Source organism: Amblyomma maculatum, chromosome 2 (genome assembly GCF_055883805.1).
Source record: "Amblyomma maculatum isolate TAMU_Amacu chromosome 2, ASM5588380v1, whole genome shotgun sequence".
Lineage (NCBI taxonomy): Eukaryota > Metazoa > Arthropoda > Arachnida > Ixodida > Ixodidae > Amblyomma > Amblyomma maculatum.
The window spans coordinates 177,033,580-177,049,284 of record NC_139345.1 but is presented as its reverse complement, the minus strand read 5'-3'; the positions used below and the strand labels follow the sequence as shown (position 1 = coordinate 177,049,284).

The window sequence follows — 15,705 nt, the reverse complement described above, 5'->3', positions numbered from 1 at the left end:
GTTGATGGCCATCTAACACGGAATCGTCCACACATGCTCTCTGACGAAAATAAAGTTTTTCCATCCATCCATTCATGCGGCGCTGTTCAGGTGTCAACAAAACACGTGCAATAAATACTGTGCATTTCCATTCCTGCGACCCAATTCTTATTGCTATTCTTCTGCGGTGTATCGGTTGCGCCCTTGTCTCAAAATCAGAAGGGCCGGAGTTCGATTCCACATACCTTCGGAGCAATTTTAAAGGGACAGCTTCGATGGTGGCTACTCCTGGCCCTGCGGGCCTGGAGATGGTAGGCCTCCGCCGCTGCGGCGGAGGCTCGCCTCCCACCAGCGGTTGTACCTGTTGTAGGCCGTCATTGCACCCGCCACCACGGCTGTTGCGACTCGCGTCTCTCTCCCTCTTCTCATTTTTCTCCTTTCTGGCCACATGATTGATTTATATGAAGGGAAAGGCGCGGTAACGGTCGCTTGTTTTCTGTGGACTGATTTAAAAACTGATTTATTTATAGGAAGGGAAAGGCGCGGTAACTGTCTCACTTGTTTTTCTGTGGACACCGCAACCGCGCCGTAAGGGAAGGGAGGAAGATGGGAGTGAACGTGGAAAGAGAGAAAGAGGAGCCGTAGTGGAGGGCTACGGAGTAATTTCGACCACCTCGGGATCTTTAACGTGCGCTGACATCGCACAGCACACGGACGCCTCTTCGTTTCGCCTCCATCGAAACGCAGCCGCCGAGGTCGGTTGACACCTCCACCGAGCAACACCAGCTCACCGAGCCGTAAGGGAAGGGAGGAGGGTGGGAGTGAAAGTGGAAAGAGAGAAAGAGGAGCCGTAGTGTAGGGCTACGGAATAATTTCGACCACCTGGGTATCTTTAACGTGCGCTGACATCGCACAGCACACGGACGCCTCTTCGTTTCGCCTCCATCGAAACGCAGTCGCCGAGGTCCGGTTCGAACCCAATTACTCCGGCACAGTAGTCGGACGTCTTACCACTGCACCACTCCGGTGGGGCTCTGTCCACATGAAGCAGCGGTGATGAATCAGCTACAGAGCCAGTTACAGGCCCGTGCATTTTTTCCTTCTTCCTGCATTCAGCACCAGACTTACCGCACGGCGTTACCTTTCCGGTCACTGTGCCATACTTGCGTTTGCCATGCTTTTGGTAAATCAGGAGAATATCTTCTTCGCAGCTCAGCTGACAATACAATTGAACTCGTAAGTATTCAAAGCGGCAGTTTTATATTTTGTAATTTCTCTCTGTGGTTTACTGCAGAGTGTTCTTCGAATGCAAGCAAAGTGAATAACCGGAATGGATGCCAATTTTGAGCGATCTAGCAAACCTAAATCGTTTTCTGCGAAAACGTACACCCTTGTTGTTACCACACTGTATCCTGCGTTCTGTAAAAACAAGAATTTCCTTATGACACTGTCATGCTTCTTAGCCTCCACAGCTTATGGAAAACACGGACTCAAGTCAGCAGTGCTGATGTCGTCGGTTATGCGCTAGAATGTGTTTCTTCCAAGGCTGACACGACTATAACTATAGCCGGGTGTCGTGCCGCTACACGTAGGTTATCTTGGTCAGAGTTACTTATGCGCGGAGCCTCTAACGAAAGAAACACCTGCTTGAATGTTTCCCTGCACATTTTCGAGCGAGTGTACAGTCAATAAAAAGCGATTATTGGCATGCGTTGTAACTGAAGCGCATTGAGCTTTACTTATGTTCAAGCTTAATATTAAGCAGGCGGCAAAAAATGGACGTAAGTTGTGCCGTTCCAATTTTTTTTTCGCGGTCAATCAGAGTAGTGATTTTTCCCACATAGCTATCAGGCTTTGTCAAATGCTCAGTCGAGTGGCATTCATTGTCTACATGTGATTTGGACACGACTAATGCACAGCGGAGCAGTAGCTGTATCTTTGCAGCGTGCGTCCATGGAAATGTTCTTTTTCGAGCGTCTCGTTGTTTTAAATTCTGCATCCAGCGAACCTAGATGCGTTTCGAGACCACTCTGTCACCACAATTAATTTTGCACCCTTTTCCGGCTCCGTTGAGACACACCAAATTACATGCCGTGATTTGCGGAGCGTTTTTTCGAAATAAGTAAAGCATTGACCTACTACATGCCGTTGTGCTTTCTTCGGCACAGACGAACGTTTAAATGCACACGCTTTATGAACGAAATCTTTATTCAAAGCTTGTTTCGAGTGTACAACTGTTACAATGGTATGCCTCAATAGAAAATCTCCCTGCTAGTATACCGGCTAATGGAGGTGGTCACTGAAGGTCAGGAAACTGAAGAGGGGACATACTATCTCCCAATATATAGCCATGAATCAGTTTTTCTCGTTTTGTCATTACGAAATCAAGTGGTTGCAAGCAAACTATGGCAATAAGTTCCCATGTGCCTTGTGCAATCAAGGAACTTGGTACTGCTAAATAAAAGCTGCGTCGTCTGAGCTACATTGCTCTACGTACGGTAGTATTTCTGTCTAAATACACATCTGCTGCATTCTGCCATGTACACAGGGCAGTGGGCCTCGTCGGGGCGTCCTAATGGTTTTTTTTTGTGGTAATTAAAGTGCCGGTGTTCAAAAAAACTAATTGAAGTAGCAGTCGAACAAGGTGCCCAATTTCATGCCAGCCTAACGTTTGTTTTAATGCTCGCCAGACATCCAGAAGCCCAATTTAATGTACTGAAACATTGAGACAATATATTTATCCAAGTTATTGCGAATTTTTAACGCAAGCCCTATTGCCAATTCCAGAGTGCAGAGAGCAAGAACATGCCGTTACGAAACGCGCTACCTTCTTTTATAAAGCTGCTATCAAGCATACTATGCATTTAAGCGCACGTAAGGAAATAACACTGCAGAATGGCTCTTGCTTGAGCAAGGCTGTTTGATGCATATATTCTATGCTTACGTATAACTATTTACATCCCTTGAGAAACGCAAAAAATTCCAAATCTCCGTGCCGCTCACTGTGGCATCATTGTTCCTGTGTGTTTTCTCCGTAATAATTACGAACTACCCGTGAATATAGTCTTGTGCCGGTGCATAGTTTCTCGTGTGAGAAAATTTGTCTGCAAATTTGAGTACCCCAATAGACACTATATAATTAATTACAATAACAAAAAACTGGTTTTCGGCTTTGCGGCATGCACAACAAACTTCCTGGCTAAAACCGCGTTTTCCTGTCCTCGCAGCCATCTGTACATTTCCTCTTCGGCATCTTGCGACAGCAGCTCCCTCTCTTCAGCAATCAGCGACTTCCTTCCCGGCATCAAAGCGGTCATCATTTCTGTAAATATACAACCAATATATCGCGCTTAAAAGGCACTCAAAACTCAGCTCAGTTGGTGGGCATCCCGACATGTCAATTTCAATGACTTTACACCCCGCCGGGGTGGCGCAGTGGTTACGGCGCTCGACTACTGTTCCCAAAGACGCGGGATCGAATCCCGGCCTCGGCGGCAGCTTTTCGATGGAGGCGAAAAGCAAGGCGCCCGTGTGCTGTGCGATGTCAGTGCACGTTAAAGAACCCCAGGTGGTCGAAATTTCCGAAGTCCTCCACTACGGCGTCTCTCATAGCCTGAGCTGCTTTGGGACGTTAAACCCCACAAACCAACCAACCAACAATAATTACCGTTCATTTGAGACTATAAGAAAATAAAGAACATCATTGTTTTGAGGCTTTACGAAAAACAATCAAAACATCTCTTAACCTACCCAGCACTCCAAGATATACGGACAGTTTGAGCATTTAGCTCGAAATTTTATTAGCAACGTATATTATTTATACCTCAGGAATGTCCAGTCTTTAGTTGCATTGACTGAGAGGACTATGTTTGCTGCAGAAAATACTATATTTCATGGAGTGATGACGCCAGTCCTGTGGTCAAGAAGAAGATAAAAGGCTTTCAAAACATTTCATTCGACTAACTTGAATCCAGGAGACATAAAAGCGATGGCAGAGGTAGAAACAAGCGGGTGGTTGACCGTCAGAAGACAGTATCACCGCCGACCTCAGCCGCCTTCAGTTTAGAGCCGACCAAGTGTTTTAATACGGTCTGCAATAGTCAACTTCTGGCGAGGAAAAAGTGTTGGAAGCTTATTGCAGCTTCGACACCCCTGATAAATCTGGCCATATATCTCTTCACGATCAAGGTCCCACAGCCGCGTGCATGTCGCTTGAGGCATATTCAAATATATATCTCAAGCCTATATTACTGCCCACCTAAAGAAGCATCTGTCCACAACTTTGCAATTAAGGGAAGACTGCGCATAAATAAATTGAGATATAAAACAAAACATTCATTAGAAAGAATAGTCAGAATTTAGACGCAGCAAACCTCTAAACATCAAAGGCGCTGCTGGGATGTCATGACGCTGTCGGGAACGAACAGAGAGCGAACTTCTCCGCTCAGACAAAGGATTTGACAAGGGTTGAAATGGCAACTGCAAAGCATTGCACGCAGTTCCAGGCGGTGAATCAGCGTCCACACCCGAACACGGTTACCTGATCTCGTTTCGTGTGCGGGAGGAGTGTTCTGCAGCGTCTGGCTTCGATGCTGTGGCGGTCCTTGATCACGAGCCGCGATGCCCAGCGATACAACTTCCGTCGCTTCAAGGTCGAGTATCACCATGGTGACCAGTTCTGGACGCGGACCCCCATCGCTCTGATCGATTGCTCCGAAATACTTTTGCGCCGTTATGATTGTCCCTATAGGGTGCTCATCCGAGTTAGTGCCGTAGATTAAGAATGCCTTCCTGTAGGGCTGTCCGTTGTTCGTATCGTAACCCGGTCACTATGACATTTGCGCATGGCAGGAGATTGAAACCTTACCACTCACAATAAATGCATTGTTTATGCCTTTAGCTCTTTGCCGCCTTTATTTTGAGTGTCGTTTATTCTTCCAACACAATTATTTTTGTGACCTTATCTTAAACGTCGGATCCTTCCGCTCCCCAGAAAGGGGCTAATACCGCATGTATTGTGCGAATTCTGCGTCGCTATTCCTCCCTCGCTAGACGTCGAAGCTACCGAAGTGCTTTTGTGCGCGCAGACTGCTGCCAAACCAACTACTTGTGCTCTCGTATTTCACTCCTGAGGTTATGATCGTATTACGTCCCAACTTCAATTATCCTAGTATCGACTGATTATTTTCTATTGTTTCATGGAATAACCACTGCGAATGTGCAGGTTTACCCCACATTCATCATCTTTCTCAAATTACACTAGAACCTAGTTGATGCAGTCTTCATATTCCCGCGAATCACGGAAAACTTTATTTGTTGTTTTCAACAGCCACCAGCATGCAGCCTTATCAGTGTGCTTGTAACGCAAAGAGCGATCTTGTTCACAGTCAGCGCTGTCGAGAAGCGGCTTTATCATTTTCTTTGTCGCGCAAGATGCGCCGATATGAATCTTATGGTATCTGCGGCTTAGATGCAGAGATGCATCTCCAGCTTAGTGTCAGCCAATCATCCCGGATCCAAGGCATAGCACAGAACACGCAACTGGTCTTGACACCTACTAACTTGTCGCCAGAGCTCTGGCCTCAAGAGCTTGCAAAAACGCTTCAAAATATTTCAAAAATCTCAACAAAGGACTCACGTCAGCAGGCTCCAGGCCCTTCCTAATGCAGAAGCCAACATATCTTGCACTGCATATCAGACCCACGATGACAAATACACAGACATTAACTTGAGAAGAAGAAACGAATGAACCGCATATAAAAGAGCCCTCGTGTTTAAAAAGAGAATTTAACACTACTTGAACTAGGGAGAATGGTGCAAAGCTGTTGGTAAGAGGAACAAGCGTACTACAGACAAACACTCAAGGAAAAAAAAAAGAGGGGACAGGCGTTAACGCTCATCTCTTTATTTGCAGCCACGCAAGAAATATATACTAAAGTGAAGACATGCGGAAAAACACAAGCGACCTCAAATCCACCGGCGGTTCAATAAAACATTCAAGATGCTTGACCTCTGCCCTCAATTGTTCTACCGATGTTATCGCTGACACACTCTCGACTTCCCTTCTTTATATATTTGGGTCTAGTTTTAATACGTAGGTGCACCGGTTTCTTACGGCCGGGTACCTCTTTTCGGTCTTTGTATCCGTCACAGAAGCCCTTCTTCGAAAAATGAAGCACGCCATGGTTGCGAAAGTGCTCTCTGGAATACGGTCAACCCAGCTGTTGTTCCGCATGTGTACAAGGTTGGCCATCATGTGAAAAAAAGTGGCAAGCCGGTACGGCATTCTAGCTGTGTTTTCTGCCCCAAAGAAGCTCGCCCAACTTTGCCCACTCAGTTCCTCTGCGGAAAGAAAGAGCGGATGCAAAAAGAGGCACGCCAAAATGTTTCTCAACTGCTGTCCCGGTGTCGTCTACAAGATTCCGTTGACATGCGGGAACACCGACATTGGTCAAACATGGCGTTCTGTGAATGACCGCGCAGGGGATCATTTGAGGGCAATAGGGGGTGGTGGCAGAAATTTAGCATAGCATTGCACTAACTGCAGAGGGTGCGAGCCACAGCTGAATGAGATTAAGATACTGGGTAGGGACCGTGGTAAGACGGCACGTGAACTGCTAGAAGCCTTTTATATAAAGAAGAGAGGTCGAGAGTGTGTCAGCGATACATCGGTAAAGCTATAGAGGCCAGAGGTCAAGTATCTTGAACGTGTTTTGTGAACAGCTGGTGAATTTGATGTCACTTCTGTTTCTGCGCATGCCTTCAACTTCGTATATATTTGCTGGCGTGGCTGCAAGTACACAGATGAGAGTTACCGCCTGCCCAATCTTTTTCTTCTGTGCTTTTGTGCGACTGTGCCTATTACCACCAGCTATGCACCATCTCGCCCAAATTCAAGTTATGTTAAATTATATTCAGTAAATATATTCAATCTAGGGTCAGTATTGATAGCTGCAGGAACGCCATGACGCAGGACGATGTTGCGGACAAAGAATTCGGCGACTTCAGCAGCAGTACCGTTTGCATGTAACGTGGTCCCAGCGTACCGTGTCAAATATTCTTTCTCGACCCCAATCCACCGTTTTCCTCTGAACGACTTCGGAAAAGCGCCGAGGAGGTCTATGCTAATTTGATGAAAAGGGGTCTTTTGGGGTATTATGAGCTGCAGAAAGCCGGCTGGTTTCAGAGGAGGAGATTTGCGCCATTGGCAATCGCGGCATGTTGTTACATATTTACGCACTGATGGCAGTAAACTGGGCCAATAATACTTCAACCAAACCTTTCCCAGTGTGCGACTGTCCCCCAAGTGGCCGGCGAATGGTCCATCATGAGAAGCGCTCAAGATTTCGGAGCGTGATTGGGCTGGCACAAAAGCGAAACGTCTCCTTGTTGCTGTCAAAGTTGCGCTTGTATAGGACTCCACGCCAAAGAATGAAGGACTGTAGTCCGCGGCGAAACATACGAGATACACTAGCATTAAAACCCTCCATATACGTAATGAGTGGCGCCAACTCGGAGTCGGTCCGTTCAAGCAGCGCGATACGGGAGATGCTAATGGCACGAATAATAGGGCAATCTTCGGTGATATCTTGCTTAGCCGGTTCCACGGGAGCTCGTAATAAACAGTCTGCGTATTGGTGCTGCCGACCCAATTTATAGACGACCGTCACTTCGTAATCCTGCAACTGGAGGCTCCATCTGGCCAACTGGCCAGAAGGGTTTTTAATGTTGGCTAGACAGCATAGCGAGTGATGATCACCGACAACACGAAACGGTCGTCCGTAGATCTATGGTCGGAACGTACTCAGAGCCCAGATGAGGGCAAGACACTTTTTCTACAGTCGAATAGTTCCATTCTGATCGAGAAGTATGCAGCTGGCATAGGCAATCACTCGTTCTGCGCTGTCCTGCCACTGTATGAAGATCGCACCGAGGCCCACATTGCTGGCGTCAGTGTAGACATCAGTCTCTGCATTCTCGTCAAAATTAGCTAGTATTGGTGGACTTTGAAGGTGGCGGTGGAGTTCCTCGAAGGCTTTGTCTTGGGCTTTGTCTTGGGATGACATATCCCCATACGAAGTATATGTCATCTCAAATTAAGGCTGTCAATGGCTCAGTTAGACGAGAAAAATCTTTAACAAAGCTGCGGTAAAACAGGCAGAGGCCCAAAAAACATCGGAGGGCCTTCTTATTGATTAGGCGTGGGAAATTGGAGATGGCGGAAGTCTTGTCGGGGCCTGGGAAACACCTTGTGCGCTGACATGTCCTAAGAAACGGAGTTCCTCGAAGGCGAAATGGTATTTCTCTGGCTTGGTAGTTAGTTGCGCAGACTGGAGAGCTTGTAAGACAATGCGCAATCGCTGCAAGTGTTATTCGAAGTTAGACGAAAAGATGAACACTTCGTCCAGCTACACAGCGCACGACTGCCACTTTAGACCAGCTAAACAGTGTTCATCATGAGTTGAAACGTAGCCGGAGCGGAGCGAACTCCAAACGGGAGCACATTAAATTCCTAGAGACCGTCGAGTGTCACGAAAGCCGTTTTCTCGCGATCTCGCTCGTCCACCTCGGTCTGTCAATACCCGCTTTTCAGATCTAAGGAAGAGAAGAACCTGGTGTCTCGGAGCCGGTCAAGCGCATCATCTATCCTGGGGAGTGGATATACGTCCTTTTTAGTACCATTATTCAGTTTCCTGTAATCAAGGCAAAATCACAACGTGCTGTCTTTTGTTTTCACCAGGACCGCCGGCGACTCCTACGGACTCGTTGACGGCTGTATAACATCGTCTGTAAGCATTTCATCGACTTGCGTTCTAATAGCCTCCCGCTCCTTAGACGAAACACGGTATGGACGCTGACAAACTGGTGGCGTGGCCGAATCGATGACGTTACGATGCTTGACTAGCGGCGTACGTCCGACCTTGGAGCTCGTCGCGAAGCAATCTTTAAAATCAAGTAGCAGCGATGACAGAATGTTTTTCTGATGAGGTGACAACCCTGGGTTGATTTTAACCTTCTGAAGGGCGTTACGTGGTGCGGCATCATCGCGAAGATTCATCTCCAAGGGGCAAAGATTAAGCAACCCATCCACGTCATGGAGGAGGGCGATGGCCGTTCTCTTGGCGAGGTGCTGAATTTCACTGGTGAAATTCGTCAGAAAACCTGTCGCACAGCCGCAATTCAGTTTGACAAGACCGCGCGCGATCGTTACTCCCTTCTCGAGCAACAGCGAAGGTGGTTGTCCGCAATACCTTCTTACTCCTGAAACGAGTCGTTCCACACTAACACCAGCACACTTGACCGTGGTGGCAGCATTACGTCGTCTTCTAAAATACGCAGAGTGTTGACTCCTAGGTGTCCTATGTTACTGTGCGCCACGGCTTGCTTCGTCGAAAATGTGACCTCGCCTCGTGTAAGTCGATCACAGCACCGCTTGCTTGCAGAAAGTGAGGCCCAGGATGAAATTTCTCGAACGCTTGCGCAAGACGACAAATTCACCGACGTAGACGAAACCGCGGATGCCGGCTCGGGCTGTGCATCTTCCGGCCGGTCTAATGAGGGGACCTCCAATACGGTGACTTCCAGCCGTGCGAATGCTAGGCCCCAACCATGACGTCAACACTTTGCTAAATTCCTGGGCGACGGCGTGACTCGTCACTGAATAGTCTGCACTAGTATCGAGTAAAACGATCGCCTCAGTTCCGTCAATTGTCCCACAGAAATCAGAATTAGCGCGTCGGATGCTGTCGCTACCTTGCCCCTGTGAGATATCAGCGCATCGGTATACCGGCGGCGGAGGATCTTCAATTTTCCCGACAGCAGCCGCCTTGCCCCGGAGACCGCTGGAATTAGTTTTCCCAGCGTGGACTGGGATAATGCCGCTTAGCATAGCTGGCGTCTCGGCGAGGGCTTGAGGGACGGTAACACAGCGGAGATGACCACCTTAGACTCATAGCGACCATATGTTCCAGGCCTCTGACGGGCCGACAGATGAGCTTCAATTTCGAGTGGTCGTTCACCGTTCCGTGGGCAAGGGTCGTTGAGCACGAAAGCACGCAAACCCACTCGGCGGTACGGGCAGGCCCTGTAAAGATGACCCGCCTCACCACAGTGGTAGCAGAGAGGGGCCGCCGGTCCGGTACACGCCACACAACACATTTCTGTAGCCGCTGATCGAGCCTGCACTGGTCGAGCATGCATACGGGAAAGATCAGTCTGCTGCCCTGCTTGAGTCGCGGTATTGACGTCATAGCCTGGTGCGGGCACCCGGCAGAGGACAGATGCATAGGTAGGTCTGTTATCAGTCTATCTAGGAACCTCAGAGAGTTGTTGCCGCTGCGCAGCCAGGTGCACCTCATCCCGGACAGCTTCTGACAGCGATGTAACAGAATGCGCGCTGGCAGGCAGCGGGAAGGCTTATAATTTCTCCTTGACGATTGACCTGAGTAGGTCATGTAAAAAGGCCGCATCACTCCTTAGCGGCATCGAAGAAACAGCGGGCCCAAGCGTGCTTACATTCCTATTGTATTGCCTGGCTCGTTGCAGGAGCGGCGCTTCAGTGAGGAATTCGGCAACAGTACGCGGTGGACTGCACACAAGATCGGCGAAAAGCTCTGCTTGATCTCACGCATGATATGGCTAAGTTTCGTCTCCTCCGCCATGGAGGGGTCAGCACGCTTGAAAAGGCACGTCATGTCCTCCACATGCATGAGGACGATTTCGTTAGTCCGCTGGTTACGGGAGTGAAGCGCAGCTTCATCTTTCTCCCGGCGGTCTGCATTGGGTATAGTAGCTAAGAGAATTTGTCGAAATGTCTCCCAGGTGGACAGGTTGTTCTCGTGGTTCTCGTACCATGACTTAGCGGAGTCATCGAGCGCAAAATACTTGTTATGAAGCTTACGGTCGTCGCTCCAGCTGTTGTAGTGGGCGACCCGCTCGAAGGTGCCTAGCCATTCTTCCGCATCTTCATACAAGTAGCCGTGAAACGATGGCAGTGCTGGTGGCGAGTAGTAGAGGATGGGCTCCGGGGACCTGCTATCTATGGCCATTTAAGGGGGACCGTCGGTTGAGCCTGCGTCATCCCCGTCGGAGTGGCAAGAGGCCCGAATTCAGGTGACTGACCGCGGAAGCGGCGGCTTGGGCGCTGATGGACTGGTGTGAGTTCCGTTTTTATCTCATAGGCGTACTCAGGTCGGAAAACGCACCGCACACCTCCACCAGATGTGTAACAGTTGTTACACTGAAAGGGAACTGCGGCGGCTGAACAAGGGCACCGAGAGCTGAACAAGGGAACGTGGCCACCAGAAAACGGGCCTACACTTCAGCGTCATCTACTTCTATTGATTACGCTCTGTTTCTTCTTTTACCTCTAACCCACGTGTCAATATAACCACAGGACTCCGTAATATTATTGAATTCACGACTGCGACAGTCATCATACATTAGATCAATATTGTAGCAGTCCTCAGAAGATGCTGATATCAGAAGAGAAGGAGAAAGAAGTTTGGAACGATTCTCATTCCGGACGCCCAGCCGTTGACCAGATGCGTTCCCCGCCTTTTCGACGTGTTCATCGCTCCCATGTCAACCCCGTAGTAATAAATTGGTGACAGGCGTTGAGTACGCCTACCCTCACGACACATCCTCAACAGCTGGAGCCTCGAAGGAGCCTTCGCCTCTCTGGTCTCCCTCTTGCTCCAATGACAATGAAGCAGTCTACTGAGCAGTCCCGAACATCAACACAAGACCCTCTGTCCCCGTCTGGTGATCTTCCGCCCACCGCCTCGGACGCGATGCTACCTTTTGAGAGCCTCGTTGTTTTGCCGGTCAAGCAGGGGAAGATGTTGACGAGTCGCTCATTCATTTAGAACGGCTAAGCCGCTTCAACCACTGGGATTAGGTGGCGAAGCTCGCGAATGTCGTATTCTTGACGCAGACAGCCTTGATGTGGTACGAGAACCACTATGACTCCCTGATCACTTGGTAGGTTTTTGTAGAAGCCCTACCAGTCATCAAAGAATGTTTCAGCGATCTAACTATGAAGAAGAGACAGGCTGACCAGACACCTGCCCAGAGGACCCAGATAGCAGGTGAGACTTGCACCTCCTACATCGAGGCACTACTGAAATTATGCAAGCCCATAAACAGCCTCATGACCAAGGAAGATAAGACAGCTCATCTGCTCAGAAGCATTGCGGAAGACGTCTACTACTTCCACATCCCCAAGGATAATTTTAGTTTGGTCGCCGATGTTATTCGACACTGCCAGGCATCCGAGACCCTGAACAGTCGCCGCGTTACACCGCAGTGTGGGCAACTGACAAATGTCACTACTGTGGCCAGTGTGGAAGACTCTCCATCTGAATGTCTCCTGTGCGTCATTCGTGAAATCGTTCCGGATGAGATTCCACGACGTGAGCAGCTTACCCGGCCCTGCACATGCACGTGCGTGCCCACCAATATCCAGGTATACACCAGTGAATGACACTGACTTCGCCTGCCGCGAAGACTTAGGCAGCCGGCGACCAAGACCCGACGAGATTTACCGGCGGTTTTCTTATCACACGGCAGAGACCCTCCGTTTTAGTCCGACCGTACATCGCGCCGACCGCCAGACAGCTACATTGTCCCGGAATCAACATTCAGATATTAGCCGCGTCCTACCATGCGTTAGCCCAATGACGCGCCGTTTTTTGATCGCCCTATTCCCGTATGCTACCGCTGTGGTGTCGTGGGTCACATTTCCCGTTACTGCTATCGGCGCGCAGCATTCCGGTAAAATCCTGCGAGGGCATCGAGCCGACCCGCCAAACAGGCCTACACCGACACGTGTCGGCCTCAAGACCCTACCCGGAGGAGCCGTATGTAAAACGAGACTCCGCAGCCATTCTCCCACCTCTCTCTATAGTGTGACACCACCTCCTTCGTTTCGTGTGCGCCGTTCCCTGCCACCACGGCACCGATACTCGCCGCTTTTGAAGGAAAACTAGCCAGCGCAGCCGATGGAGGTGAGGTCGCTGGAAAGTGTGCGCTGCTGCCTGGCATTCCGCTATCTGCCACATGTTGAATAAAGTTAATATGCTTCAGGATGATCTGAATCTGAGCTAGTTTGTTCATGATAGTGTGTACCTACAGCCTAACAAGACAAAAAAGCACGATTCCGTCGTCTTGTCTCCTTTTTTGTGCGTTTTTAATGTGCTTGTTGACGGTTTGTCTACAATGGCGTCAGTAGACACTGGCACTACTGTTTCGGTGATGAGTGTAGCATTTAAGAACCTTTTCAAAAACAACGTTTTGTTTGTTTGGGACAGAACTGCAACATTTTGTGGAGTGGAGAGTTATTGTGTACGATTGGAGTGTGCAGCGTTATAGTTTGTTTGGCGGCTCCATCCTGTGACTCCACCTCGCGGTGCATTCCAGAAAGTCGAAATCGACCTTATGAGTCCCTTACTATAGTCTCCCGGCGAAAATCGTTAAATCGTGGTCTGTGCAGACTACCTCACCCGCTACTGCGAAACGGCCGCTCTTCCTGATTCTCGCTCAGATGAGTGTAGGCACCCGTACCTACTATTACATAGCATACTTCCTGCACAACCGCAGAACTCCACATTGGAGAACTCAGGAGTCAGAAGACTGCCCTGGGCACCAGAGGAACCCCACAAGGTGCAGTCCTCTTCCCTTTCCTCTTTAACGTCAACATGAGGGGCCTTCCCCCATTTTTAAACGCCATACCTCACGTTAAGCACTCCCTATATGCCGACGATATCCCCCTCTGGACCAACTCTGTTTCAGACGGAAACATCCAAAGCTCCCTCCAGACAGCCATTGACACCGTCCACACCTGTGTACAGGCGAACGGCCTCACATGCTCCCCAAAAAAAATCGGAGCTGCTTGTCACCCGCGACAGGAGAGTGCGCCGACCCGCTCTCGCAACGCATGAGCTCATCACGCTCTACGTCTACCCACACCCTTTACTTCCGTCCTGACCATTCGTGTCCTGGGCATGCTAGTAAAGAATAATACACAACTCGGAAGCAGGCACCACAGCTCACCAAATAATCGGCCTTATCCGCCGCATCTCCACACGTCGTTGAGGCATGATGGAGGATAACCTCTGCAGGCTAACACGGGCATTCCTCGCTAGCATGATAGTTTACTCCTATCCCTATCAACACCTTTGCCGAAAAAATGGCAAGGCAGTTAACAGCATCACCTGCTCGGTGTACAAGGCTGCCCTAGGGTTACCACAATACGCTAGCACACAACACCTCCTCCAACTGGGCATTTACAACAGTCTTTCCGAACTTATATAAGCACACAAGACAGCCCGAATTCATCGCCTCTCCAGGACATACCCCAGCCGCCTCATCGTTGACAGGTTAAACGTCAACCCAATAGGCGATCTCCATCCCACAGCCCCTCCCGACAGGTGTACACAGCCGCCTCGTTGTCAAACCGCTACCAAAAAAACATCTCCCTGCTATAATGCATTGCTAATATCATCATTGTCATTATCACTATTTTCAGTATCATTGTCATCGCTACTGACATCCTCACGGTAGACAAGGAGAATTAGGATGTGCGTTTCAAGATCCCGGACGTGGTGCAGATGGTTAAAGCGCTCGGTTGGGGATAAAAGGGTTGATGGTTCAATTCCAGTTGGAGGCCGAATTTATTTATTTACACTTATGTAACTATCTATTTATCTCTGACTATCCTCCTCATGCTGGAAAAGAACTATATAGCACGTTTCATGATCATGGTCATGGCGCAATTGGTTAAAGCACTCGGCTTTAGGATCCATGTGATGGAAATTCGATTCCCGGTGTACACTGGATCTTTATTGTTCTAATGACGTCATCATTACGTCATTTCATAAACAGCTATAGTGTGACCGGACAAACGAACGCTGAAAGTATGAGCCATTAAAGGCTTTCGCCGTAATAGGCACTTTGCAAAGGCATAACATCAGACGATGCTGCGAATTGAATCATGCGGTCGCCGCTCGCGACAGCGCAATGTCAAGATTGAAACAGAACAGAGATCAGGGCTTTAAAGCGGAAAGATGCGCGAATAGCGGATGCGAGGCTGCCAAACGGTTCCGAGTGGTACAAGGAACACTGACTCCTCATCGCAGCAAATCACGAAAAAAACGCCCAGCCAATCTCCGCAAGCACCGCTTCATTCTTCGTCCATTCAAGGCTCCACTCCGCCGTCCGTGTGATTAGGAGGGAACGTGCCGCTCGCCGACTGCCAACCGGGCCAAGCAGTGCTCCTGCAGGGAAAAATCCTCGAGCCTTGCTTCCGACGCCCTTAGCTACCCTCACTCTGCGCCGATCACATGCCTCTCGTTCGCAACCGCGCTGCACGTGCGAGCGCCAATATAAATAAAAATGAGCAAGCGCCGTTTGAAACACTAAAAAGAGACAGGGGGGGGGGGGGGAGGGAGGGCACACTTTAGGGCACTTCAAATCATACTTAGCCTTACCTATGTATTCTTGTGGTGAGCAAGAGCAGTTGACTATTTCGCAGCTCCTCACCCTCAGGCCAGCTGCCTCTGCAAGCAACCTCGTGTATGTGAGCCGTTCTTCTGTGCTGGCCATGTCTTGAGTAACCGGAATCATGCTCTCCCACAGCTGAAATTAGCAGCCAATAAATTTAGGACTGCGGCGACAGAAGGAATGTAGTCATTTATAAATCACAAAATAAATGACAAACACGAAGGC

General features: G+C 49.2%; 1 protein-coding gene across 1 annotated transcript in view; it reads right to left on the bottom strand.

Moving 5' to 3' along the window:
• Nucleotides 1-261: 261 nt before the first annotated feature.
• Nucleotides 262-15,705, bottom strand: part of LOC146200505 (4-vinylphenol methyltransferase 2-like) — a 52,544-nt gene continuing 37,100 nt past the window's right edge. The window contains exons 2-4 of the mRNA XM_084592381.1: nucleotides 15,468-15,615; nucleotides 3,172-3,301; nucleotides 262-340 (exon numbers count right to left, since the gene is read on the bottom strand). Coding sequence (XP_084448507.1) covers nucleotides 262-340; nucleotides 3,172-3,301; nucleotides 15,468-15,615 — 357 coding nt within the window. The remainder of the gene's footprint in view (nucleotides 341-3,171; nucleotides 3,302-15,467; nucleotides 15,616-15,705) is intronic.